Below are 26,122 nucleotides of genomic sequence, written 5' to 3'. Positions count from 1 at the left end.
GCAACAGAGCTCCAGTGTGCTTACAGCAAGCATGACACAGCCTTTTTTCATGTTAGTTGCTCCTCCTGCCTACACAATGGTATTAGAGCACCTATACGGTTAGGTGCAGGGTGACACTTAGAAGAATGTTGTGATTCAGCATAAGTCCCCTCATTAATATAAAAGAATGTTGTGATTCAGTATAAGTCCCCTCATTAACATAAAAGAATTTTGTGATTCAGTATAAGTCCCCTCATTAACATACCCCACTGCCTTAATCTGTAGTTACTGCACTACACAAGAGCCTTCCCCATTAGAAACCATTGCTCCCTGCCATTGTTTTGATTCTGCTTGCCATTGAGTATAATGGCAAAATGTAGGTTTCCCTTAAAACTAACTTTTCACTATTATTTTTTATTTTCCCCATGATCCCGTTTGCTTCAACAGCCGAGATCAGCCACAATAAAATAAACTTTTATTTTTATTAAAATTATGAGGTTTTACATGCCAATGGCCATATATTTGGCTATTGGCATGCCTACAGATTAGGGTACATTCTTTTATTGGAGGTGTCATGGCTCTGTTTTCATTTTTGCAGAAATGTATTCAGGTAGTAGCCGAATACATTTCTGCATCGTGCATTGTTACCTGTCAGTTTCCTGCATTGCTATTTTACCTCATTTGCATGGTTTTTACCAGCAAATGAGACAATTAGTATCCTGCATGGGTTTCTGTGCAGGACCAGTGTCGGCTTGCTCGTGCATAGGTTTATAGGTGGGTACTAGGCTATCTGCCCAAAGGCATTTATAAGCCTAGCCAGAATGTGTTGGCTTTCGCCGTCCCCTTAGATTAGTTCCCTGTGCCTTTGTCCAGCAGAGCCACTGAAATGATTCCCGACGTAAACTTTCTGTTACTCATCCACTCGTCAAGGTTTCTTTTGAAGAGTGATAGTGAGGAGCTCTGCCTAATGTAGATTGGGATCTTGTCCCAAAGCATGTGAAGTCTCTGGGATAGGAATCTATCCCTCCAACATGTCCTATTTATTGCTGTGGTAAAGTTTAGATCCCTAGAGCATGTTGCTCGAGGGGATAAGGTTTTCTTTAGGTGGAGCATGTCCATCAATTCTGGGTTGGACATGGCCTTGTATGTCAGGCAGAGATCACCTCTGAGTAGGCGGCATGCAACCGAGTACAACTGGATTTGCTTCAGTTGAGCTGCATAGGGCATCTGTTTGAGGCCATTGATCCTCTTGGTGAGGTACTTGTGTGGTCTTTCCATCTATTGCAGGTGTCTTGTAAGGTACATCCCAAATGGGGCATTGTACTCTAAGATGGGTCTGATGAGTAGAGGGGCACAATTACCTCTTTTGATCTTGATGCAAACCCTTTTGTGATTAGGTGGGCCATGTAGAAGGATTTTCTAACCACTTTGGCAATGTGATTATCAAAGCATGTCAAAACGGCATGTTTCTTGATTGCTCAGTGGCTATATTCCATACAGGAGTAGCTACAGTGCTCCTGTTTGGAAATAATGTCCATGAATCCCGCAGATTGTTTAAAAAAGATACAACGTATATGATGATGATTAAATATTCATGGAAATTTTATCCAATTTACAGAAAAATTAAGACTAACTTAATATAATACAAATAGGAATTGCAATATGAAGTGAGAGAAAACAAACAGGGTTATGGCATATTTAGAAAAGAGTTGGGGAGAGTGCGTATTTGAAATAAGTAGTGAGTGAAGAAGGGAGAGTAAGGATGTGTGAGGAGGTGTTATAAATAAATTGGCTCCTGTTCATATTTAGGCATATAGATTATCCTGAGGGTTAAGCAAGAATAGAGAAAGACTTTGGCTGGGATATATTTAAGCATATTTTTACAGGACTGGAGGGAGTGTTTTAACCTAATGGATACAAGTAAGGAATTCCAGGCCTTAGCAACATAGTATAAGTATAGGCCATACCCAGATGTTTTGATAGGTATGTGGACAGAGAGGAGGTTTTGATCATTGGACTGTAATGAACAACTGGGACCATAGTTGTGTACAATGGTATTTAGTGCTGAACAAACAGATGGATCTGGATAATTTTATAGGTGGTAATGTGCATGTGTTAGTTGATGGGGTACTTCTACATAATTTAGGCTTTTTAGTGCTATACACTGGTGGGTATTTGCTGTACATTTAGCCACTTCATTATAGCATTGTTCATGTTTTGTATTTTGTGATGACAAGAGGTTAGAAAGGATGGGCTCTGTAAAACATCAATATTGTTGGTGATTTTTTATGTAATTTTGTATATGCAAGTCAAATATAAGGTTATCATCTACTAGCATCCTTAATAAATTGTTATGAGAAATGACTTCAATGGTTGTATGATGAAGAGGAAGGATTTTAGTGAATGTGTACTGGTATGAGCATTGCTACTTTTTCATGAGACCTAAGAAACACAAAGGAATGCGCATGTATCTTTCAATCAAACAATGAAAACCTTAAATAGAATGTATCACAAATGTACTTTCTATAATAACTTAAAGCACTTGAAACAAAAATTTAAGAAATGGAAATTGTATTTCAAGTTGAAAATACTTTACCACTGGAAGTTGAACAAAGCTTATCTTTTAGGTGAAAGAGCTTCTTAGAGACATCTGTTAAGTTACTTTCCAGATCAGTTCGTCTTGCTCTTTCTTGAAAATCTACAATCAGATTAATAAAGAAACACCTTCATTCAAAGGACAAGGTTGTTACCTAAAGTAAAATGCTTATCGAATCAATATAGTCATAATACAGTCACATAAAAAGTTTACAGGTTTATGGGTTCATACTAAAATTAGAGCTCAAGAGCCACTGAGAAGCTTACAGTGTATCTTCATTTTCATTCAAATTTCAATATATGGAGACGAAATGTGAAAAGATTATGTTGAAAAAGTGTAAAAATATTGATAGAGACTTAGGGCATTATAAAACAAATAATGTCTACCCCTGGAAGAGGGAGAATTTCAAGGGGGGGGGGGGTATTAACAAAAACAACATAAGGAATATTATAGGAAAATTTACCAAAATGAAAATCAAGCTTCATATGACCAACAAAGAAAATACGGGGCGAATAATAAGATTTTTTTTGGCAGGGAGGCCAAAGAAGGGGGAATTACCATCAGGACAGAAAAGGCCAGGAAAGGAAATAAATTATTGGGAGGAACAAGGCCCAGGATGGAAGTGGACGTATTTGGGCAGGTACTGAGTGAACAGCAAAATGAAGAAATAATTCAAAATTAAGGGGTCGTATATACCCTGGGTAGTTTTAACATTTACAGTTATACTTCACTGAAGCATGTAAAGGAACACTTTGACCTGTTTTCGAAGGGTATGAAATTATGTACCAACTACTGGATTCAATTTAACAGTCACTTTGGTTGAATTGAAACTGTACTTAAGGAAGCTCGATTTAGCTATTTATTTCAAGGAACAGCTAAATCCCAACACTAATGTTGGGTTTATGAAAAAAAAAGCAAGTTCAATCTACCTTTACATTTGACTTTGGTAAAATTGGAGATGGTTATTTCTAAAGAATTGTATGTACTACAGGAAAATCACAAATATAACAGGTATAGGAATAACCTGAGTAACAATGAATGGGAGATTTTGAAACAAATTGGTAATGACAGTATCATACGTATTATGAAACCAGACAAAGGTGGAGGGGCAGTGTTATATGATAGTGGAGAATATTATAACAAAATGTATGAAATCGTGAATAGTACAGGGACCTATGAAGTAATTTCTAAAAATTATGTCAACATAGCTCATCATCAGATTGATTTATATCTGGAAGAGTTTTTATTGGAAAATAGAATTTTGCAGGATATATATAATTTTGTGAAGGTAGAACAGCCAATATTGGCCACTATCATAGGTATACCCAAAATCCATAAAAATGTAACAGATTCCCCATTTAGGCCTATTATATCTAGTAGTATATCAAAAACGTTCCCACTAGAGGTAGTGATAGATAGGTCATTGAAATATATTTATTGTAAAGTACAACACTTAATCAAGGACTACTGGGATTTCTTAAGTAGATTAAAAACTGAAATTTGGACTAAGAATTTAACTTTTCTTACCATAGATGTCATAGATTTATTCTCCTGTATTCCGAAGGATGAAGGGCTTGAAAGCTTTAGCAGTAGTATAAGGAAATATAGTGGTATGGAATGGGAGAAAATTAAACTTCTAGTGGAATTCATGTCCTTGGTATTAGACAATTTTATTTTTGTTCGAGGGCAAACTATACAAGCAAACAAAAGATGTGGAAATGGGGAAAGCATGTGCTCCCATATTTGCCAACCTTGTATTATTGGACTGGAAAAATAAAACCATTTTTAGTAGTAGATTCATGGCTAATATTAGATGCTACATCCATTTTTTGGATGACATTTTTGTCCTGTGGGAAGGTACCAATGAGTGTATTGAGCAATTTGTGAACTATATAAATAAGTCTAGTACATACTTAAAGTTCACCCACACCCACAGTGAAAAGGGTATAGCTTATTTAGACACCTGTGTAGAACATTCTGGAACTGGATTTAAATCTACAATTTATAGGAAAAATACATTTAGCAACTCCTATTTGGAGTATTCCAGCTGCCACCCATGGAAACAAAGGAAGAACATTTTAAAAGGTCAATGTATTAGGGCAGCACGAATGACCTCAGATTATGAGGATATGAAGAAAGAGATTGAATATATAGGTAATATGTTTCAGGAAAGAGGATATCCTGTTTCCATGATTAAGGAGGTGTCTCAATACATTATTAGTGAATGGGGTGTTAGATACAAACCCGTACTGGGTGACGGTATGGTTTATACACATAAAGGTACAAATAATGACAATTATGGGAGGGCCTTCATATCAGAATGCAATCAGTCTGCTGAAGCTATAAAGAGCATTGTTCAACAAAACTGGATTTTGTTAAAGGGGGACATGGAAGTGTTTAATATTTTGGGAGAGAAACCAATTTTTGTGTATAAAACAGGACAAAATTTAAAGCACAGACTTGAATACAAAGGAAATGTTATAGGCACTAGAAAGGACTTGCAAGGAACCAAAAAGGTGGCAGCTGCAACCTATGCTTTGCAATAAATGAGGATACAACATTGATATTAGACATCCATAGAACTAGGGTGTATTTTAGCAGAGGTAATTGTAACACTATGAGATGATATATTTGGCAAAATGCTGCAGATGTTCTGCATTCTATGTAGGGAAAAAACAACACAACCCCTAAGAACAGAATTTATGAGCATTATTATTGTATTCGGAAAAAGGACAAAAATAATGCATCATTTAGGCATTTAGAATCTAGTAATGGATGTTCCAGTTTTAGGTTTGCCATTCTGGAGTGTGTTTATATGAATCCTGGAGGAGAGGACTTTAAATGCATTTTAAAAGAAAGAGAAGTCAGATGGCAGTTATTGTTACATGCAGTCAGCTATCCAGGTATTAATGATAGTGTCACCATTACCCCAGTCTTAGAAATGAGATTATAGAAGTTTAAAAAGTTACATACTATCCAGTACTGTTGCTGTAGTTCAGAGGATAGAGCATCAGACTTTAGATATGAACAACCAGGGTTCTTTCATGGGTTATGCCTTTTATGGAAATCTGTCATTTTACATTTTTTCCATGTTTCTTGTGCAGATATACTGACAATAAGTTTAGTTTTATATTATGTTATTGTGAATAATTTTATTACTAATAGTAAATATGTTTCTTTTATATATTTTAGTAAGGTTGTGAGTTGTATGTAGTAAAATATATTGTAATGAGTTTTATTCCTGTTTCCTTAAATGACAGATTATTTAAATGTAAACTATAACTTTTAGAGTGATTCTATTGGATGTAAGTAACTATATAAGCACATCTAATGAATTTTTTAACATATTCTGATGAAGTCTGCGGTTTGCAGATAAAAGCGCTTAATCTATGTGACTATTAAAGATTCTTATCTGCATAGTGAGTTGGTTCACTTTGTTCAGCACTGCTGCAGGGGACTACAGGTGCAATTTGTGTGGACCCTAAATTGTTTTATTTTAGTTGTTGTTGGGGAGCGCAATATTTCCTGTGTATAATAGAAGAAATAAAGCAAACATGTATTTTCTGGAGAACATATACATTATCATTCAGAAAAAAAGTTTTATTTGATAAATTCAGTACTGATGAGAATAATAGTATACCTAGAAAGTGTATTTATGTTGTCAACGGTATTTGAAAATGAATTATTGCAGATTTGTTTTCATTCATTTGGGGTGATAGATTAAACCCAGCAAAAAGAGGAGCTTTGTATGAAAATAAAGTAGGAAGTGGTTTAGGGTTAATTAACCCAGTGGTATATGCTGCATTCATTTTTTTTGAATTGTTAAAGTGTAGAAATGAAAAAGATGAAAGATTAGTAGTAAAACTGTATAACTATAAGTATGATATAGTAAAAGAGAAAAGGTGAGTATAAATGAAGAAATAAAATGTTAAAATGAACCAAGGAAAAATATTTTTGGGAAAAATATTGATATAGAAAAGATAGAAAAGTATAGTAAATTAATGGAAAAATGGAAAAAATCTAACAGATGAAAAAAATAAAGTAATAAAAGTAAGAAGCAAATAGTATAATCAGAAAGTAGAATGACAGGATTTTTGTGGAGACTGGTCTTCTTCTTCTTCTTTCAGCTGCTCCTGTCAGGGGTCGCCACAGCAGATCAACTGTTTCCATTTCTTCCTGTCCTCTGCATCTTGCTCTGTCACACTAACCACTTGCATGTCCTCTCTCACCACATCCAAAAACCTTATCTTAGGCCTTCCTCTTTTCCTGTTACTTGGCAGCTTCATCCCTAGCATCTTTTTACCAATATACTCAGCATCCCTCCTCAGCACATGTCCAAACCAATGTAATCTTGCCTCTTGGGCGCTGTCTGCATACCTTCCAACCTGGCTGTGCCTCTAATATACTTATTCCTTATCCTGTCCATCCTTGTCACACCCAGTGCAAATCTTAACATCTTCAACTCTGCCACGTCAAGCTCTGACTCCTGCCTTTTTGTCATTGCCACTGTCTCCAACCCGTATAACATAGCTGGTTTCATTACCCTCTTGTAGACCTTCCTTTCACTCTTTCTGGTACTCGTCTGTCACAAATTACTCCTGACACTCTTCTCCACCCACACCATCCTGTCTGTACTCTCTTCTTCACCTCTCTTCCACACTCACCATTACTCTGAACTGTTGATCCCAAGTATTTAAACTCATCTGCCTTTGCCACCTCTACTTCCTACATCCTCACCATTCCTCTATCCTCCATCTCATTCACACACACATATTCTGTCTTAGTCCTGCTGACCTTCATTCCCTTCATTCCTCTTCTCTGTAGAGCATATCTCCACCTCTCCAGGGTCTCCTCCACCTGTTCCCTACTCTCACTACAGATCACAATGTCATCCGCAAACATCATAGTCCATGGGGACTCCTGTCTGATCTCGTCTGTCAACCTGTACATCACCATTGCAAATAAGAAAGGGCTCAGAGCTGATCCTTGATGTAATCCCACCTCCACCTTAAATGCATCCGTCACTCCCACCGCAGACCTCACCGCTGTCACACTACCCTTGTACATATCCTGTGTCACTCTTACATACTTCTCTGACACTCCTAACTTCCTCATACAATACCACAACTCCTCTCTAGGCACCCTGTTATATGCTTTCTCTAAATTCACAAAGACACAATGCAACTCCTTTTGACCTTCTCTGTACTTCTCCATCAACACTCTCAGAGCAAACATCGCATCTGTAGTGCTCTTTCCCGGCATGAAACCATACTGCTGATCACTAATCATCACCTCCCTTCTTAACCTAGCTTCCACCACTCTTTCCCATAACTTCATGCTGTGACTGATCAGTTTAATCCCTCTGTAGTTACTACAGCTCTGCACATCACCCTTATTCTTAAAAATCGGTACCCAAACACTTTTTCTCCATTCCTCAGGCATCCTCTCACTTTCCAAGATTTCATTAAACAATCTGGTTAAAAACTCCACTGCCATTTCACCTAAACACCTCCATGCTTCCACAGGTATGTCATCTGGACCAACAGCCTTTCCGTTCTTCATCCTCTTCATAGCTATCCTTACTTCCTCCTTGCTAATCCACTGCACTTCATGATTCACTATCCACACATCATCCAACCTTCTCTCCCTCTCATTCTCTTCATTCATCAGCCCCTCAAAGTACTCTTTCCATCTGCTCAACATACTCTCCTCGCTTGTGAGTACATTTCCCTCATTATTCCTTATCACCTTTACCTGCTGCACATCTTTACTAGCTCGGTGCCTCTGGCTACCCAATTGGTACAGGTCCTTTTCACCCTCCTTAGTGTCCAACCTTTTATACAACTCTTCATATGCCTTATCCTTAGCCTTTGCCATGCAACTCATCTCCTTATACTCTTGTCTACTTTCTTCATCTCTTTGACAATCCCACTTCTTCTTGGCCAACCTCTTTCTCTGTATACTCTCCTGTACTTCTTCATTCCACCACCAGGTCTCCTTGTCCTCCTTCCTCTTTCCAGATGTCACACCAAACACCTTTCTAGCCAACTCTCTTACTAGCTCTGCTGTAGTTACCCAGCTATTCGGTAATTCTTCACTGGCACACAGTGCCTGTCTTAACTCTTCCCTGAACATCACCTCACAATTACCCTTTTTCAATTTCCACCATTTGATCCTTGGTGCTGCCCTCACACTGATCCTCCTCTTCTTGATCACCAACGTCATCCTACAAACCATCATCCTATGCTGGCTAACTACACTTTCCCCTGCCACTACTTTACAGTCGCCAATCTTCTTCAGACTGGCCCTTCTACATAAGATATAATCCACCTGTGTGCATCTTCCTCCACTCTTGTATGTCACCCTATGCTCCTCCCTCTTGTTAACATACATATTAATCACAGCCATGTCCATCCTTTTCGCAAAATCCACTACCATCTGACCTTCTGCATTCCTTTGCTTAACACCATACCTACCCATCACTTCCTCATCCCCTCTGTTCCCTTCACCAACATGCCCATTGAAATCTGCTCCAATCACCAGTCTCTCACCCTTGGGTGCAGTTATCACCACTTCATCCAGCTCACTCCAAAATTTTTCTTTCTCATCCATCGCACACCCAACTTGTGGAGTATATGCACTAACAACATTCATCATTATACCATCAATTTCCAGCTTCATAAACATCACTCAATCCGACACTCTTTTCACCTCCAAAGCACTCTTAGCATACTGTTCCTTCAGGATAATACCCACACCTTTTCTCCTCCCTTCCACATCATGATAAAACAAATTGAAACCACCTCTGATAAACCTAGCCTTACTCCCCTTCCATCTGGTCTCTTGCACACACAATATACCAACCTTCCTTCGGTCCATCATATCAGCTAGCTCTCTCCCTATACCAGTCATACTGCCAACATTCAAAGTTCCAACCCTCACTATCACAGTCCTGGCCTTTACCTGCCTTCAGGCATGCCTTACCCCTCTTCTCCTCTTTCAGCCAACAGTAGCCCAATTTCCGCCAGCACCCTGTTGGCCAACAGTACTGGTGGTGGTCACTGTTAACCCGGCCCTTGACCAATCCGGATTGTGGAGACTTGTAATAGATAAATTACCAGTAAAGGAAATATGCTATATAAAAATAAAAGTGATAGATTATGTTTTCATTGTCAAGAAGAAACTACTGAAAATGTGGTTTTGAACTGTAAAATAGTAAAAAAAGTTATTGGGAAAACTATGTAAAAATATTTTTTTGAAGATATAAAAGAAATTGCTATAATAAACATGGATATGATTAAATATGGATATTATAAAAATAGAAGCAAATAATATTTTATTTATTTATTTATTTTATTTTACATTTGTTAACCGGCGGTGTCTGACTGAGCCAAAAAGGCCCTTTTTCAGCAGAGGCCCAGGGAGAAAAGCTCCACATAAAAAAATTACAGATACATTTAGATATTTAGACATGATCAGTATACACACAAATTACAATAGACATGTTTTTATAGTGGTATGCAGCACATCAACAGTTACAGTGGAGGGAACAAACAAGAAAATATTAAATTTAAAAATAAAGGCAATTAATAGATTTGGGGTGTACAGCTGAAATTTGGAACATAGGTAGAATACATACATAGTACACAGGTACAGTACATACATTGTAGATTAGCCAGTGTTTGTGAGTAAGACTGAAAGCTATTATCAAGTACTCTAGATTTAGTATGCATATGTTATCCGCTTTCACTAGCCTGGGGAGCAATCATGGCACTGCCAACTTTGCTTGAGATGATGCCTAATGAAGTTTTTAAAGGAGGCTTTGGGCAATGTGTTTTGTATGTTAGTGGGGAGAGAGTTCCATTTTTTTTAGCCACTGAACTACTATATAGTGTGTCTCCAAAGCTATTGTAGCTGTTGGTGACTTCTAGTAGTAGTTTGCTTGATGATCTAAGAGGCCTTTTGGCTGATTGATGTACTAGGTTTTTGAGGGCAGGACACTTACTGAGGAGGTAATTGATAGAATGACAGAGGCAGATCTGATTGCAGGTTAGGAGGTTGGGCAGTTCAAGCCAGTGGAGTTGTCTCAAGGCAATACAGTGATGAGTTCTATATGAGCAATTTGCAAAAAAGTGGGCAATTCTGTTAAAGCAGGCTTCCATTTTGCTTAGTTCAGCTTTGTTGAGATTAGTCAGAATGGGAGATGCATAGAGTAGGGTGGATAGAAGTTGTAAGTGAGCAATGGCTGATCTTGTGTTGTTGGTAAGAAATGGTTTGATATGGTAAAGTGATCCCAGGCTGGCATGTACTTTTTTAATAGTTAAGGTGAGATGACTATCAAATTTTAGGTGGGAGTCTATGGTTATTCCCAATAGCTTAGCCTGTGCCATTGGAGTGATTGGAGTAGCATTTGTGGAGTAATAGTGAATTGACTGTTATCAGTGTTTTTATTAGAACTGGTTATAATCATAAGCTGAGTTTTGTTTGTATTGAGGATAAGTTTGGCTTTGGTAAGGTAGTTTTCAACATCAGAGAATGCTAAAAAAACTACAAAAACTACTGACCACTATGAAAGGCTCACTTATATCAACTGTCTCTGTGTCTTCCTATTCGTTTGTTGCTGAAATCAGAAAATGCTAGTTAAGTTGTTTGCAGGAGGGTGGGAATGTTTTGTGCAGCACAGATTAAGGTGGTATCATCTGCATACTGAATGATAGATGCATGCTGTGTAGAGATATGGAGGTCATTTGTGAAGACTGTGAATAGTAGTTGTCCTAAGATAGAACCCTGTGTGACTCCTATAGTTATGGGCAACTGAGGAGAGAGATAATTCTCCCATTTCACAGCTTGGTACCTGTTAGTTAAGTAGCTTTGGAAGCAGGTAAGTGTAATTTGATAGGTGATATTAGTTTAGTTTGTTTAGCAGGATTAAGTGTTAGACTGTGTCAAATGCTTTGGACATATCCAAACAAAGAGTTGATACCTGCAGGCCTTCATTTCTGAGATGGTTTACTGTGTCTGTCAAGCAGAGGAGAGCTGTAGTGGTACTATGGGCAGGTCTGAAACCATGCTGATTAGGTGACAGGATGTTGCTGTCTAGGAGATATTTTAGCACTTGGGTATGATTGCATTTTTCTAGGATTTTGGCCAGTGGGAAGAGTAATGCAACAGGTCTGTAGTTATTAAGTTCAGTGGAGGTCCTGCCTTTATGTATGGGTGTAACATAGGATATTTTCCAGAGTTTGGGCACATAGTTTTCAACAATTGATCTGTTTATGAGAGTGGAGATTGGGATAGCAATAGCATCTGCTCTGAGTTTCAAGAAATAGCTGGGGAGTAGTTCAGCTGCTGTTGATGTTTTTAGTTTGGAGAGCATGCTTTTGATTGAAGTAGTGGAAACTGTTTTGAGGGTAAAGCTTGTATTAGTGTTATTTGCATTGGGGGGATAGTGAGGTAGGAACTGTCCTGTGATAATAAGGATAGAATTTTGTTCACAAAGTGGGTGTTTAATTGTTTTTCAGTGGGAACTTTAATGTCAGGGGTGGTTCGTTTGGTAGCCTTTTGGGTGGATTTTAGTAGCTGGTTTAGATTTTTTCCAAAACTTTTGGGGGTTGTGTTGGTATTTAGTTTGTAATGTCGTGTAGTAGGACTTTTTGTCCAGCCTAATGCATTTTATTTGCATGGTTGCAGTTCTTGGCACTTAGGCTTTGTGTTTCTTTGTTTTTTTTTATAGTAAAGCCAGGCAGTATCTCTGGACTTGAGGATTTGTTTGGTTTCTTTACTGAGCCAGGGGGTTGTAGAGGTTCTAACCTTGATTTTGCACAATGGAGCGACAATGTCTAGGTGTTGTAGAAATGTTTTGTTGAAATATGCTACAGCCTGTTCAAGTGGGAGGGTTTTTAGGGAGGGGGGGTCCACTCACAGTTACAGAGTAAAGTATTGAGGACCTCAGGAGAGAATTTGTTTGTGTTTCTAGTGGATTTATAGTTAGTGGCTTTGCATATATGCTTGTTCTACTATGTATAAGGTATATTATGTTGTGGTCACTTAAGGTGTCTGGGAGACTGCCTGTGTGGGGGTACAATGTAGGGTTGTTAGTTAGGACCCAGTGAAGGATGGATTCCCTTTTTGATTTTTTATCACATCTAGTTGGAATTTGGACTAGCTGCTGGTAGCCATGAAGATTTATTAGATTACTTGGTGGTTCTGATATAGAGGTGAACCAATCTAAGTTGAAATCCCCCAGAATAAGGGTTTCTTGTGAGTATGTGGAAGAACTGCCTTATACATAGTAGAACAAGCATATATGCAAAGCCACGAACTAATGTGATTTAACATGAGGAGCTGTGACTGGCGGAGGTGATGTGAGGCTGAGCTGTGGGTGTGGCTGTGATTACTATAGGTGTAGAGGTAGCGGGTGCATTAGGGAATTAGGGGCAGAGTAGGGAAGCAGAGAGAGCCCGAGCATTAGCAAGGGTGAACAGAGTGGGGCAGAGCCCACCAAGACAAAAGTAACATGCAGCAAAAAGTAAGTATTACTTTACAAATCTGAACACTAAACAAATTACTGAGGTCTAATGGCTTACCAGCAAGCAGAGTTCAATTACTGAAGAGCACTTGTGTCCTGGTGGGAGACTAGTAATTTAAAGATGGCTCCATGCTCAGCAGGATTCGAATATAGACTTATTATTGTGGGAGGGGGATAGCACAAGGGGTGTAAACCAGGTGGAATGCAAAGAAACCAGCAAAACCAGAGAGGCAATCAGTGGAAATCTACCAGTGAAGGCCCTCAGAGGGGGTAAGTAATAGGTTATGATGAGATCAAGTTTCTCCCTCTTGTGGGATGATGATAGTTGTTCCATGGCATTTGAGTTTATGAACTCCAGGAGGAATCTAGTTAGGTGTTTTGGGCTTGGTAGTTGTTCCCAGTCTATATAGGGTAGTTGAAGTCACCCTAGTATGATGGTGTTTGGTCACAGCACAGACATCGATGTTCTCCATGACATCTGCGTGTATCTTGAGATTGAGACTGAGCAGATTGACCCTTAGTTTTTTCCTTTTTTTTTTTCATTTTCTGGTGAGTAGGTTTATAATTTGCCTTGCCACAAAAAGGCCTTTTTATAGAATTGGCAAGAGGCCAGCACGCCAATATCCCCAGGGCCAATTTGACAGGTGCAAGCCGCAAGCAGCATGGGCAACATGGCTTGTCAGCATGTGGGTCATCAGGCAGACAGACATTGGATCGCCCTTTGAATGACACCATTTATTATTAAAGCATTAAAGCTGATATCACACTGTTGTTGGCATCATTCTAGGAAGGCAGTGGATACTGCTCAAGGTCAGGGTCATACCTGATTTGAAGTACCATGTGTGACTGGGTATGTATTGTGTGTGGTTGGTGGTCTCCTCCTGGTCTGTCTTCTGGTCTTGCCAGTGAAGAGAGAGCTCTCCACCTAGTCATTGTATAGTTGCATCTCGCGATGTATTTGTGTGGTTTGGAAGGAGAGGATTGGATTGGTACATGAGGCAATTGTAACATTGTCTCAATATTCCCAGGTTCACCAGTTGAGCTGGAGAGGACACTAGCAACTGATCCTCGACAGAATTCAAACTCTACATGTAAAGTGAAGGAGAGAAGAGACAGCAAAGTTTATTAAGGTTGTGAGTGTGTCTTCACATGACTTGCTTATTAGTAGCCAGTTTGTGCACAGATTAGGGTAGGGAGATACATTAGCAATGAAGGGGAATGTATAGAGATGCAAATAAACAGGTGGGGCTCAAGTGATACAAACTAAGGCAGAAAGCACTGAGAGGGCTGCTTGATGGTTAATTTAATCACAGAGATCTGAATTAAGTGTATACTGTCTATTGGACAGTTAGGATTACTGAACTAGCTGGTGGGGGGGGGGACAAAAGGCTATAACAGTCAGTTTTATTAGCACACTGAGAACTACTAAGAAATACTGCTAATGTTATAGAGTCACTCTCATAAAACATACAAGTAGAATGCCTGGGTGGACTGTTCCTGCTCCTGAGGCTCAAAATGTAAATCCTTGTTTAGTTTTGCAGTACTGATTCCTTCATATACTGCATGGGTGGGGTGGTAGCCACAGACTGCAGAGTTGCTTGAATGTGCTCTGAAGACAGAGAAAAAAAAGAGAGGATGAAGCTAGTAGAATGAGACAAAGATAGGTTAAAGGAAGTAATGAGGAGATAGGAGGGTGTAAAAGATACAAATCTGAGGACAGTGTGGATAAAGCAGGAGAATAGATGCTACTGCTACAGTTTGAGAGTCCTTCAACAGTTACCACAACACAGTGACATAACCTAGTTTGAAAATAGGTTAATAAATCATACACAATACATTTATCAGCCAATTATCCTGTGCATACAAGAAAAAGTGAAATGAACACTTAACAGCACAGCTGAATCAGTAGCAGAAAAAAACTGTAGTGCTCAATCAGTAAATACTGTTTCTAACTCCAACACTAACTCAATTAGAAATTTACATTACAGTTATAACAGCAGTTTTAGTACATCATAGTTGCATAGAGACAACATAGCTGCAGTGGGAGTGTCAGTAAAACCCAATTGCTGAATGTCAGAATCATCCAGTTAAATAAACAAATAAGCAGATCAGTAGTCAGGAATCAGAAAAATGAATACTAGTTGTATAGATCCAAATACAGCAAAAATAAGTGTTACTTTACAAATCTGAACACTTTAAACAAATTCCTGAAGTCTAATGGCTTACCAGCAAGCAGAATTCAATTGGTGAAGAGCACTTGTATCCTAGTGGGAGACCAGTAATTTAAAGATGGCTCCATGCTCAGCAGGATTCTAATATAGACTTAGTATTGGGGGAGGGAGATAGCACAAGGCTTGTAAACCAGGTGGAATGCAAAGAAACCAGTGAAACCAGAGAAGCAATCAGTGGAAATCTATCAGTGAAGGCCTCAGAGGGGGTAAGTAATAATTCAAACTACCTGTAAAGTGAAGGAGAGAAGAGACAGAAATGTTTATTAAGGTTGGAAGTGTGTTTTCACATTGACTTGCTTATTAGTAGTCAGTTTGTGCACAGATTAGAGTAGAGAGATACATTAGCAATGAAGGGGAATCTATAGAGATGCAAATAAACAGGTGGTCCTCAAGTGATACAAACTAAGACAGGTAGTTTTGCAGTACTGATTCCTTCTTATACTGTATGGGTGGGGTGGTAGCCGCAGACTGCAGTGTTGCTTGAGTGTGCTCAGCAAGCAGAATTCAATTGCTGAAGAGCACTTGCGTCCTGGTGGGAGACTAGATATATGTTAAAGAATAGAAAAAAGTTATTTTATTTTATATAGGTTATATGGAATGAAAAAATAAATAAAATTATGGTAAATTGATTTTAGCAACAATATTAAGTAAAATCAGATTATGGTTATGTACAAAGGATTGGGAGTCTAATAAGGATGGAAATTTGTCATGATAGTGAAATTATAAATCTGTGTAAATATATTTATATATTTGTACATATGCAAATCTTTGTAAATATTGTGCAAATAAGACTTATAAAGTATATATAAATAAAGAACCTCTTCTCATTGTAGAATTTCTATTTCATATCCGCATTCAAGGCCTATGTTATATATGGCATGATGCAAAGCCCTTTTACTATACTTGGTATCCTACAGTCTGCTAAGAGGTGACCTGTGTTGGCATACAAGGCATCCTCCATCCCAATACTGATGGATTTACTGCACATCAGCAAGTAAAATAGCATCAGAAATACTCCTTCAATGAATCTAAACCTCTTCTGCAATATCAACAGAATAATTTGGAGGGGCAGGTATATCTCCCGGAGGATACTGCAGCTCTGGAACAGACTCTCCATGAACATAAAACAAAGTTCATCACTGTCCATAGTCAAGCGCTACTTGGATCTATGGAGGAGCAACAGAAAATCTACCCCAGGACTGCCCCTGTACTGCTAATGGACGAATGCTTTATCCCATGCATGGTTCCCCTCACATTATCTATGATATGATCCCATTTATTCTCATTAAGGGTAATATATAGTAGAATGCCTGGTTGGACTGACCCTGCTCTTGAGGCTCAAAATGTATATCCTTGTTTAGTTTTGCAGTACTGATTCCTTCATATACTGCATGGGTGGGGTGGTAGCCACAGACTGCAGAGTTGCTTGAATGTGCTCTGAAGACAGAGAAAAAAAGAGAGGATGAAGCTAGTAGAATGAGACAAAGATAGGTTAAAGGAAGTAATGAGGAGATAGGAGGGTGTAAAAGATACAAATCTGAGGATAGTGTGGATAAAGCAGGAGAATAGATGCTACTGCTACAGTTTGAGAGTGCTTCAACAGTTACCACAACACAGTGCCATAACTTATTTGGAAACAGGTTAATAAATGAGGTTTGGTAACAAACCAAGTTGTCCTTGGACATCTTCAAAAGGGGTTAGGCTGATATATTAATGGGAGTTAAGTGGTTTGGGGAGGTGAAAGGGTTAATTGGAGAGAGGGAGGGATGATTGAGAGGAAATGAGATAAGGGAGGGGAGGGACTTAAGGGGTTTAGACAAGTGTAGCTGGGAAAGTAATCACATTTTGGCGTGAACGTGCTACAGCAAGTATTGCGTCCATGACAACCTGTGGGTTGCAGGTAGGCCTTGGCTAAGTTTGGTCCGTGGGTGTGGTGGTGCAGGTGGGCCTTGGTCTGTGGTTGATCTGGAATTGCTTTGTCCTGGTGACATCAGTGGTGTGTGGGTAGTGCCAGGGTGTTTGGCAGAGCTGCTGGTTTGTATTTAGACTGTCTTGGTTGTTAAGATCATATTTAAAAGAAGGAAGAGAACAGGAGGAGAGAGTTTGCAACTTGGGACAATTGTCCTGTGATGAGTTGGAATGGTGCAGTCAAGTGGGCTTGTCAGTCAGGACATTTTCTGTCATCTTTCTTGGGTAGCCATTCACTGGTTTTGTACTTCCTTGATTGCCATACATATGGTGAGGGTCAGTGTGTTGGCAGAGGCATGCTGGCTTGTTGCATTTTGATTCAGCATGGTTCAAGTGGCGCGGGTTTGCCCACCCTGGTGTTGGTGTTGTATAAGTCAGTTGTCATTTGTGTTTGTTGTGGGCATGGCTGGGAGCGCTGGGTTGCTTTGTGGTGAGTGTTGGTTAATCATGCCATTTGTGGCACTCAGAGGGTTTTGCAATGGTGCTGCTGTCCCTGTCACTGGAACGGCACTCCTGTCTTAGACACAAAGTCAGTGTTTTGGCGGCGATTGGGGGGTCACAGCCCAGAGATCACGCTGGGTCTCACCTGGTGCACACTGATGTTTGTGTGCTGGTGTTTTGCTTGTCTTCGATGGGTGCATGGGGGAAGGTGCATGTGCAGTTTGGAGTTCATGGCCTCAGAGTTGCTTGCTGGTGTCCTTTCTGCAGTTCTGAGGGTTTGGAAGGTGATGTGAATGGTGTTTGGGGTCTTTTCTGCCCTGGTTTGGGAGTCAGGGCTGGTCTTGGTCTGCTGGGTCACTTGCGACATACCTGGTTGTTTTCCATCATAGAGGAGGTGCTCTGGGTTCAGTTCTGTGGGCTTTGGGGTGACATGGTCTTGTTGTTCAGTATAGAGTTGTGGCTTTTTGGCAAATTCCTGGCTATTCATAAAGACTCAAGTATAGGAGGGGAAAAAAAAGTCACAGCAGGAGGGAGCGAGGGGTGGAGCGGTAGATCTCGGCTGACCGATTCAGTTGGTGTGATTGCATGCCATGTGGCATAGCTACCTGACAAGAGCATGCTTGCAATGGCTGATTGGGAGAATTCAGGGACAGAGTGGAGTTTGTGAACTGCAGTTTAAAGTTGCAGTTGTATTTGTGGAGAGTGTGCATTTTACAAGCTTTGAGGTCTGGGAGTGGCAGTTGTGGACTGCACAGGTGCAGTGCAGTGGCCGTCTTGTTGCTATACTTCTTCTCAGTAATTTTGATTTTGTTCTAGTGGTATGTTTTGGATGGTTGTGCTTTGAGGGTTCTGGTTTTGCTGGGTGTCTGGATTTTTGGAGGCATGGTGCCTCAGGAATTTGTGCTATCACTGGTTTGATTTTGGTTTTTGGTGGCGATGTGGAATGACTGGAGGATGGAGGGAGTGGAATCCGGTCATGGATTTGATTTTCAGGCTTCTCATCCAGTGGTGAATGAATGTGTCAGCTTCGATTTCTAGGTTGGGAGCGATTTTTGGGAGGTTGCCTTGGTTTCGGCTTTGTTGTTCTGTTTAGGATTTTGTCCAGGTTTTGCAATGCAAGGTCAAGAGGTGTGGTCTGTTTTTGCAGGTTGTGGTTTCTGCAGTCAGTGTTTGCTATTTGTGGGATTCTCAGTGCTACCTTGATTGGTGTTTTGATGGTGTTTGCCTTGGGGGTCGCAGATGGAGCACTTGTTCTCGGAATGGCTGTTCCTCAGAAAATGACAGAATCCTGAATGCCGAAGTTACCTCGGGGTTGGTTCTGCAGTTTGCATATTCTTGCAGTGTGGGATATACTACCTTGGGATTTGCCTTTATTTATAGATACTGGGGGACAAGTTTTAGGATATTTTAAGTAAGCAATCTGCTTAAATGAGAGCATGTATTTACAGGTATGTAAATGTACGTATACACATTTCAAAAGTAAAACAAATATATATTTAGTTTTTAGTTAGCAAAGTCATTCTACATCATTCTGGGGTGGCTGGAATTTCCTTCTTAGGTCATTCTACATCATTCTGGGGTGGCTGGAATTTCCTTCTTAGGTTCATAGGTTTATACTAGGCTATCTGCCCTAAGGCATTTATAAGCCTAGCCCAAATTTTTGTGGCTTACGCTACCCCTTATATGAAAAAATACTGTGCCCATTAGTTTGTTGTGCCTCTGTCCAGCAGTGACACAGAGATGATTCCCGGGTGAGGTCTGCGGAGTGTCTGTTTGTGTGTGAGGAAACTCAGGAAGATTTTTGGATGATTAGTTTGGCCTGAGGAGGGGGGAGGTTTGTATGAAGCAGTCATTTTGGTCTTCGGTGATCATACCATGTGGAGGGCAGGCCTTTCTGATGCCTGTGTTCACCTCTTATGACTTCAGGGATTTTCATGGGCTGTGAGGCACTTGAGAGTGTCATTCACTTCCACACTGGTGCAGAGTTGGGTTGGCCATTGGGGGGGGGAGTATAAAGTCAAATGGAGAATGAAAATGTTGCAGTCCACGCTTCTCAAATTAATAAATTATCAGTCAACAGTGCAGATGTATTTTCTGCATCTAGTAGTAAATTGTTACTGTCTACATACGTTTATGTATGGTTTATGGTACAAGCTACTATCAGGTAGTATATTACATCAGTACTGGTTTGATTTCTGCTGAGGCTGTTTTAGTGAAAGTGCAATGAGTGCCATGGTTAGTTTTTTTTTTTCATTTCTCTGATTAAAAGGATGTCATCTCTGTACTACTACTATATTTGATATGTCTCTCTTGCTCTGCTGAGTTTAGGTTATGGATGAAAATGGTCAGTAGGCTAATGCACCTACCAGATGGTGGTGCCATGAGGGATCTTTCAGCAGTTGGAGTGTTATGCCATTGCACTCACAGATGGTTCAGTGCAGAGGTTGTATCAGCTGATGGTGTGAAGGAAGTGAGGAATTCGGTGAGATGGGGTCCATTTTGAATACCAGATTATGGGTAGGGAGTATCATGTGGATTATTTCTCTGGTGCCTTGGGTGTGCATTGAAGGGATATGTGAGTTTTAACGTTATATGGATTAAGCAGGACATGGTTTTAGACTTCCTAACAGTTGTTTCAGGGTTGTTTTATACCTGGACTGGTTTACTGTACAGATTGTCACAGGAGGTCTGCAATCTCTATTATATTTCTGGTTCAGTTAATACAGCTGTGTTTTGGGTTTCTGATTTCAAAGTTAATCATTTGTAAAATCTGTTCCATTAGCCGTTCCAGTATGTTAGATCAATATTGAAAGTTGTGCCTGTGTTTTTTTTTTTCTTTCTTTTTTTTTTTTTTTGGGGACAGTTGCATTCCAAGCAGGGGTGAGCGAAGATGCTACACATGGGGAACTTAAGGTGGCAACAGTTATTGATTAAAATTGCTGAAGGGCAGAAGGCATCATGTGGTGGCTTAAAAAGGGGATCTTAAAGGTAATGTTTTTTGATAGGTCGGATGTTTTGCCACCTAAATGGGGCTCAAAGTGGGTCTGAGTAATCACCTTAAGACATATTAGAGCTCTGTGTTCAATTAGTGGGAGCTGATTATTGCATTGGTATAGAGGGCAAGTAAGGAAAAGGTATGTAGGGGGCCAAGGGGGTAATGGGTGGGGATGGTTATGGGGAGTGTGGGGATCCCACGGGATGAGTAGTCACGACATTCATAGGAGCACAGGACTTAGTTGGCTAAACCCCTATGCCTTTTGCAAGCCAGTGAAGTTCAACACTTGCTTTCTTAAGAACCTTGGGGGTGGTTGTATTTACTCATTCAGTGGCTGAACCATATTTGGGGGAAGGACCAATGAGGTGTGTGTTAGGATGCTGGAGTTTGTTCCTAACGGGTGGTGTCTTTGCAGTGACAAGTTTGTCCCTTGAGTAGGTAGTGTTAATGTTACATAACAGGTTAAGGTTTTACAGAATACCACAAGGATCATTTCACCTGGTGTCTGGGTCAATTTTGTGAGTAGAGTTTTAGGACGCATGGTAGGTAGGTGGCTGGTGTGTTAGTTTTAAAACTGGGTGCATTGTTACAGGGCAGTTAGACAGTTTAAAGGAAGCTTGGTTGCAGGATAAGGCTGTGGTAGGACAGGTCTTAATTGCCTACTATTGATATAGGTAATATAAGGAAAGAGCTCTCAAGGGGAAAGGTCAGGGCCAAACAGGGGTTAAGAATGGTTTGGTAATGAGTGAATTGGGGGTGTTTATGGCTGGGTATGTAGAGTATTTCATTGCTGAGCATAGGCGGGTTTTTGGGAACTAGGTCAAGGAGTGCTAGTTTTCTGCCAGCTAAGTTAGGACATTAAAGTTAGAGTTAGGCTATTCCCTGCAGTAATTGAGTTGTTGCACATCCAGAACTGGGCAGTTGGTGGCTTAAGGTGATATGCTACAGTTGACAGGGTATGGGGTGTGAGACTTGATATTAGTTTTAACTGGGTGTCGATTAGTCAGGAAAGACAAGGTGTGGTCATTAGGTGCTATGCCTGTATATGGCCATCTGGAGGGATGGTAGGATTGCTCTTAGACTTTATTCTCTAAGGTTGGTTAAGATGGTAGGCAATTGCCCTTATGTGGTTTCACGGGGCTTTGGGTAACGTTTGGCTGTCGGCTACGGTAGGCAATGTCTTAGGCATCACTACAAAGTTAACACTTGTTAGTGGGAATGAGGGAGGCCTTGGTTAATATACAGAAGGAAGCACGGGTATAGTTATTTAGTATGGCAAAAGGATAATTGCTTTAACGTTTAATCAAGTGGTGATTTTGGTGTAGATAAAGACAAGTTTTTGGGGGTTGCTGATAAGGATCTGGTTGGGGTTTGAGAAAATAGATGCACTGAATGAGGTTTGACTGAACCACTCGTCTCTTTATGGGTGACAGTCTGGTAGGAGTGAGGGGGAGCAGCCTGATCAGGCTGGTTGGCGGAGAAGAGGGACAGGCTGAGGGACAGGCTTGCCCTCTGCTGTTCCCCCTCCAGTGTGTGGAGGTTTATTCCAAGGATTTGTGGAAAGAAAATGAGCAGCTGGAGGAAGTTTGCTGAATAGGTAAGCAAACGGAGGTAAGAATGCTGCTTATTTGGTTGGTAATTTGATGAATGGTTTATGAAGTGAGATGGGACGCTGCTTCATAAGTAAAGTAAGCAAGCAAAGGCATGGACGCTGCTTACTGGGCAGGATGAGCAGGTACACTGTCCTGATTAACATTAAAAGGATATTTATGCTGTGTTTAGAATCAGGTATACTATGTCCAGTTGTAAATAAAATTGGTAATCAAAGTTATGGAAGTTTAATAAAGGTCGTCAAGTGTCATTTGGTGTGATGTGTTTATTGAAGGGGACAGGGACAAATCATGCACAATACATTTATCAGCCAAATATCCTGTGCATACAAGAAAAAGGAAAATGAACACTTAACAGCACAGCTGAATCAGTAGCAGAAACAACTGTAGTCTTAAATCAGTAAATACTGTTTCTAACTCCAATACTTAGTCAATTAGATTTACATTACAGTTATAACAGCAGTTCTAGTACATCATAGTTGCATAGAGACAACATAGTTGCATAGAGACAACATAGCTGCAGTGGTAGTATCAGTAAAACACAAATGCTAAATGTCAGAATCAACCACTTAAACAAATAAGCAGATTAGTAGTCAGGAATCAGAAAAATGAATACTAGTTGTATAGATCCAACTACAGCAAAAAGTAACTGTTACTTTACAAATCTGAACACTTTAAACAAAATCCTGAGGTCTAATGGCTTACCAGCAAGCAGAATTCAATTGCTGAAGAGCACTTGTGTCCTGGTGGGAGACTAATAATTTAAAGATGGCTCCATGCTCAGCAGGATTCTAATACAGACTTAGTATTGGGGGAGGGAGATAGCATAAGGCGTGTAAACCAGGTGGAATGCAAAGAAACCAGTGAAACCAGAGAGGCAATCAGTGGAAATCTATCAGTGAAGGCCTCAGAGGGGGTAAGTAATAATTCAAACTACCTGTAAAGTGAAGGAGAGAAGAGACTGCAAAGTTTATTAAGGTTGGGAGTGTGTCTTCACATTGACTTGCTTATTAGTAGCCAGTTTGTGCACAGATTAGAGTAGGGAGATACATTAGCAATGAAGGGGAATGTATAGAGATGCAAATAAACAGGTGGGCCTCAAGTGATACAAACTAAGGCAGAAAGCACTGAGAGGGCTGCTTGATGGCTAATTTAATCACAGAGATCTGAATTAAGTATATACTGTTTATTGGACAGTTAGGATTACTGCACTTGCTGGGGGAGGGAAGGCTACAACAGTCAGTTTTATTAGCACGCTGAGAACCACTAAGAAATACTGCTAATGTTATAGCTTCACTCTCATAAAACATACAAGCAGAATGCCTGGGTGGACTGTTCCTGCTCTTGAGGCTCAAAATGTATATCCTTGTTTTGCAGTACTGATTCCTTCTTATACTGTATGGGTGGGGTGGTAGCTGCAGACTGCACAGTTGCTTGAGTGTGCTCAGAAAGCAGAATTCAATTGCTGAAGAGCACTTGTGTCCTGCTGGGCATAGCTCTCAACCTTCCATCTCCAAAATAAGGAACACTAGCCCTCATAATGTGGAACAAATGGGCAAAATGTGGAATACATACTAATGGCTTACTAACAACTTCAACTAGGAAGGTCATAGGATGGTTAAAATATGCTGGTTTTACTTATAAAGAAGATCTTTTAATGAATTAAAATGATTAATTTCTATTTACCATGGATTTCACTTACAAAATTCCTAACACTGAATGTGTGATAGACTCTTTGAATGTGGAACTTTGAGGAACTTCGAGGAACATTAACTTTTTAAGACCCCAAATGAGGTACGCTCCTCGTAACGAGGTACACTTGAGAGGTATGCTGGTGGGAGACTAGAAATATGTTAAAAGAATAGAAAAAAGTTATTTTATATGGGTTATATGAAATGAAAAAATAAATAAAATTATGGTAAATGGATTTTAGCAACAATATTAAATAAAATCAGATTATGGTTATGTACAAAGGAGTGGGGGTCTATTAAGGATGGAAATCTATCATGATAGTGAAATTATAAATCTGTGTAAATATATTTATATATTTGTACATATGAAAATCTTTGTAAATATTGTGTAAATAAGACTTATAAAGTATATATAAATAAAGAACTACTTCTCATTGTAGCATTTCTATTTCATATCCTAAAAGGATTCAAGGCCTATGTTATATATGACATGATTCAAAGCCCTTTTAATATACTTGGTATCCTACAGTCTGCTAAGCGGTGACCTGTGTTGGTATACAAGACATCCTCCATCCCAATACTGATGGATTTACTGCACATCAGCAAGTAAAATGGCGTCAGAAATACTCATTCAATTAATCTAAACCTCTTCTGCAATATCAACAGAACAATTTGGAGGGACAGGTATATCTCTCGGAGGATACTGCAGCTCTGGAACAGACTCTTCATGCACATAAAACAAAGTTCATCACTGTCCATAGTAAAGTGCAACTTGGATCTATGGAGGAGCAACAGAAAATTTACCCCAGAACTAGCCCGGTACTGCTAATGGACACAGGTGGCTTTTAAATGCTTTATCACATGCACGTGTCCCCTCAAATTATCTGTGGTATGATCCCATTTATTCTCATTAAGGGTAATATATAATTATTGACCATGAGATGGGTAAGGTCATTCTATAACTAAATGGGATAGGTGGGTCTGTATTAGAACATTGAAGTTTCAAAACTTCGAATGTTCTAATATCGACCCCTATTCAGCGAAAGCTGAAAATATCGAAGCAACAGAAAACTGATTTTTTTCCTAGGGAAAGAATTTGGTTGTCCGTTTCTGTTGCTTTGGTATTTTCAGCACTGTGGTGGAAAGTTACGGGTTGGCTTCAGGTAGGTGTGCGATTGAGTGCTGGTTAGGTTAGTTAGGGTTATTGTGCAGGTTAGGTATGTGTTTGATTGTGTGGATGCGAGGGTTAGGATGGGTTAGGTGTTGTGATGGACCTTAGGGTTAGGGTTTGGGTTAAGGTAAGTGGATAGTTAATGATGTGTGTATAGTTTAGTGTAGGGTTAGGTGTAAGATTTTAGGTGTATGTGCGTGTGGATTGCTGTTTGTTTGTTGTGCTTGTGTTGTGTGTATGTGTTTTGGAACAGCAAATTTTTTCCTTAGGAAAAAATCTGCTGTTCGGTATGTTCGATGTTTTCAGCTTTCGCTGAATAGGAGTCGATATTAGAACATTTGAAGTTTTGAAACTTCAGTGTTCTAATATACACCCGGATAGGTTATTTTGAATACAACAAGGAAACTGGCAAGGCTTAAAATGGACTGTAAGGGCAGCTAGCCTAGTACTTATCTTTGAACCTATTGCCTTATCCTGGAGCAAGGTGTGCTGGAAGAAGAACACCAAAGAGGAGACAGCAGTGTTACTAACATTGTATGACCATGAAATAGTTAAGATAGCAGTGAAAATTGAAGAAAGAGGTTACAGAAAGTGGAGAGAAAGAGCTAAGAGGAAAGATTTGAAAGCAGAAATTAGCTCTTTTTTCACATCACAAGTGGCAAGTAATGAAGAAACTGCAATTTAGATCTTAGAACTCCATTCAGGAGGTCTAGATAATAAATGTTTGCTAGATGTGATATTTAAAAAAGATCCATGGGAGTATTCCATCATATCATAGGGTGATATGGCTGAGAAAGTCAATGGAGAAAGCAATTGACAATTAGATTTTTGTAGAACTGCATACAATGGAGATCTGAAATCAGCACATCAAGTGAATTTGTATGTAACATGTACAGAGGGTATCCACAAATT

The 26,122-nt window shown here is 39.7% G+C and overlaps 1 protein-coding gene across 1 annotated transcript in view; it reads right to left on the bottom strand.

Annotated features, from left to right (window-relative positions):
• LOC122808146 (C-type lectin domain family 4 member E-like) overlaps positions 1-18,230 on the bottom strand; it is a 348,558-nt gene extending 330,328 nt beyond the window's left edge. Inside the window, exon 1 of the mRNA XM_044079117.1 lies at positions 18,113-18,230. Coding sequence (XP_043935052.1) covers positions 18,113-18,230 — 118 coding nt within the window. The remainder of the gene's footprint in view (positions 1-18,112) is intronic.
• Positions 18,231-26,122: the final 7,892 nt, after the last annotated feature.

The sequence above is a fragment of the Protopterus annectens genome, chromosome 8.part0, assembly GCF_019279795.1.
Source record: "Protopterus annectens isolate FY-2018-M chromosome 8.part0, PAN1.0, whole genome shotgun sequence".
Lineage (NCBI taxonomy): Eukaryota > Metazoa > Chordata > Ceratodontiformes > Protopteridae > Protopterus > Protopterus annectens.
The sequence above is the reverse complement of the archived record's forward strand: the minus strand, read 5'-3'. Positions and strand labels throughout refer to the sequence as shown.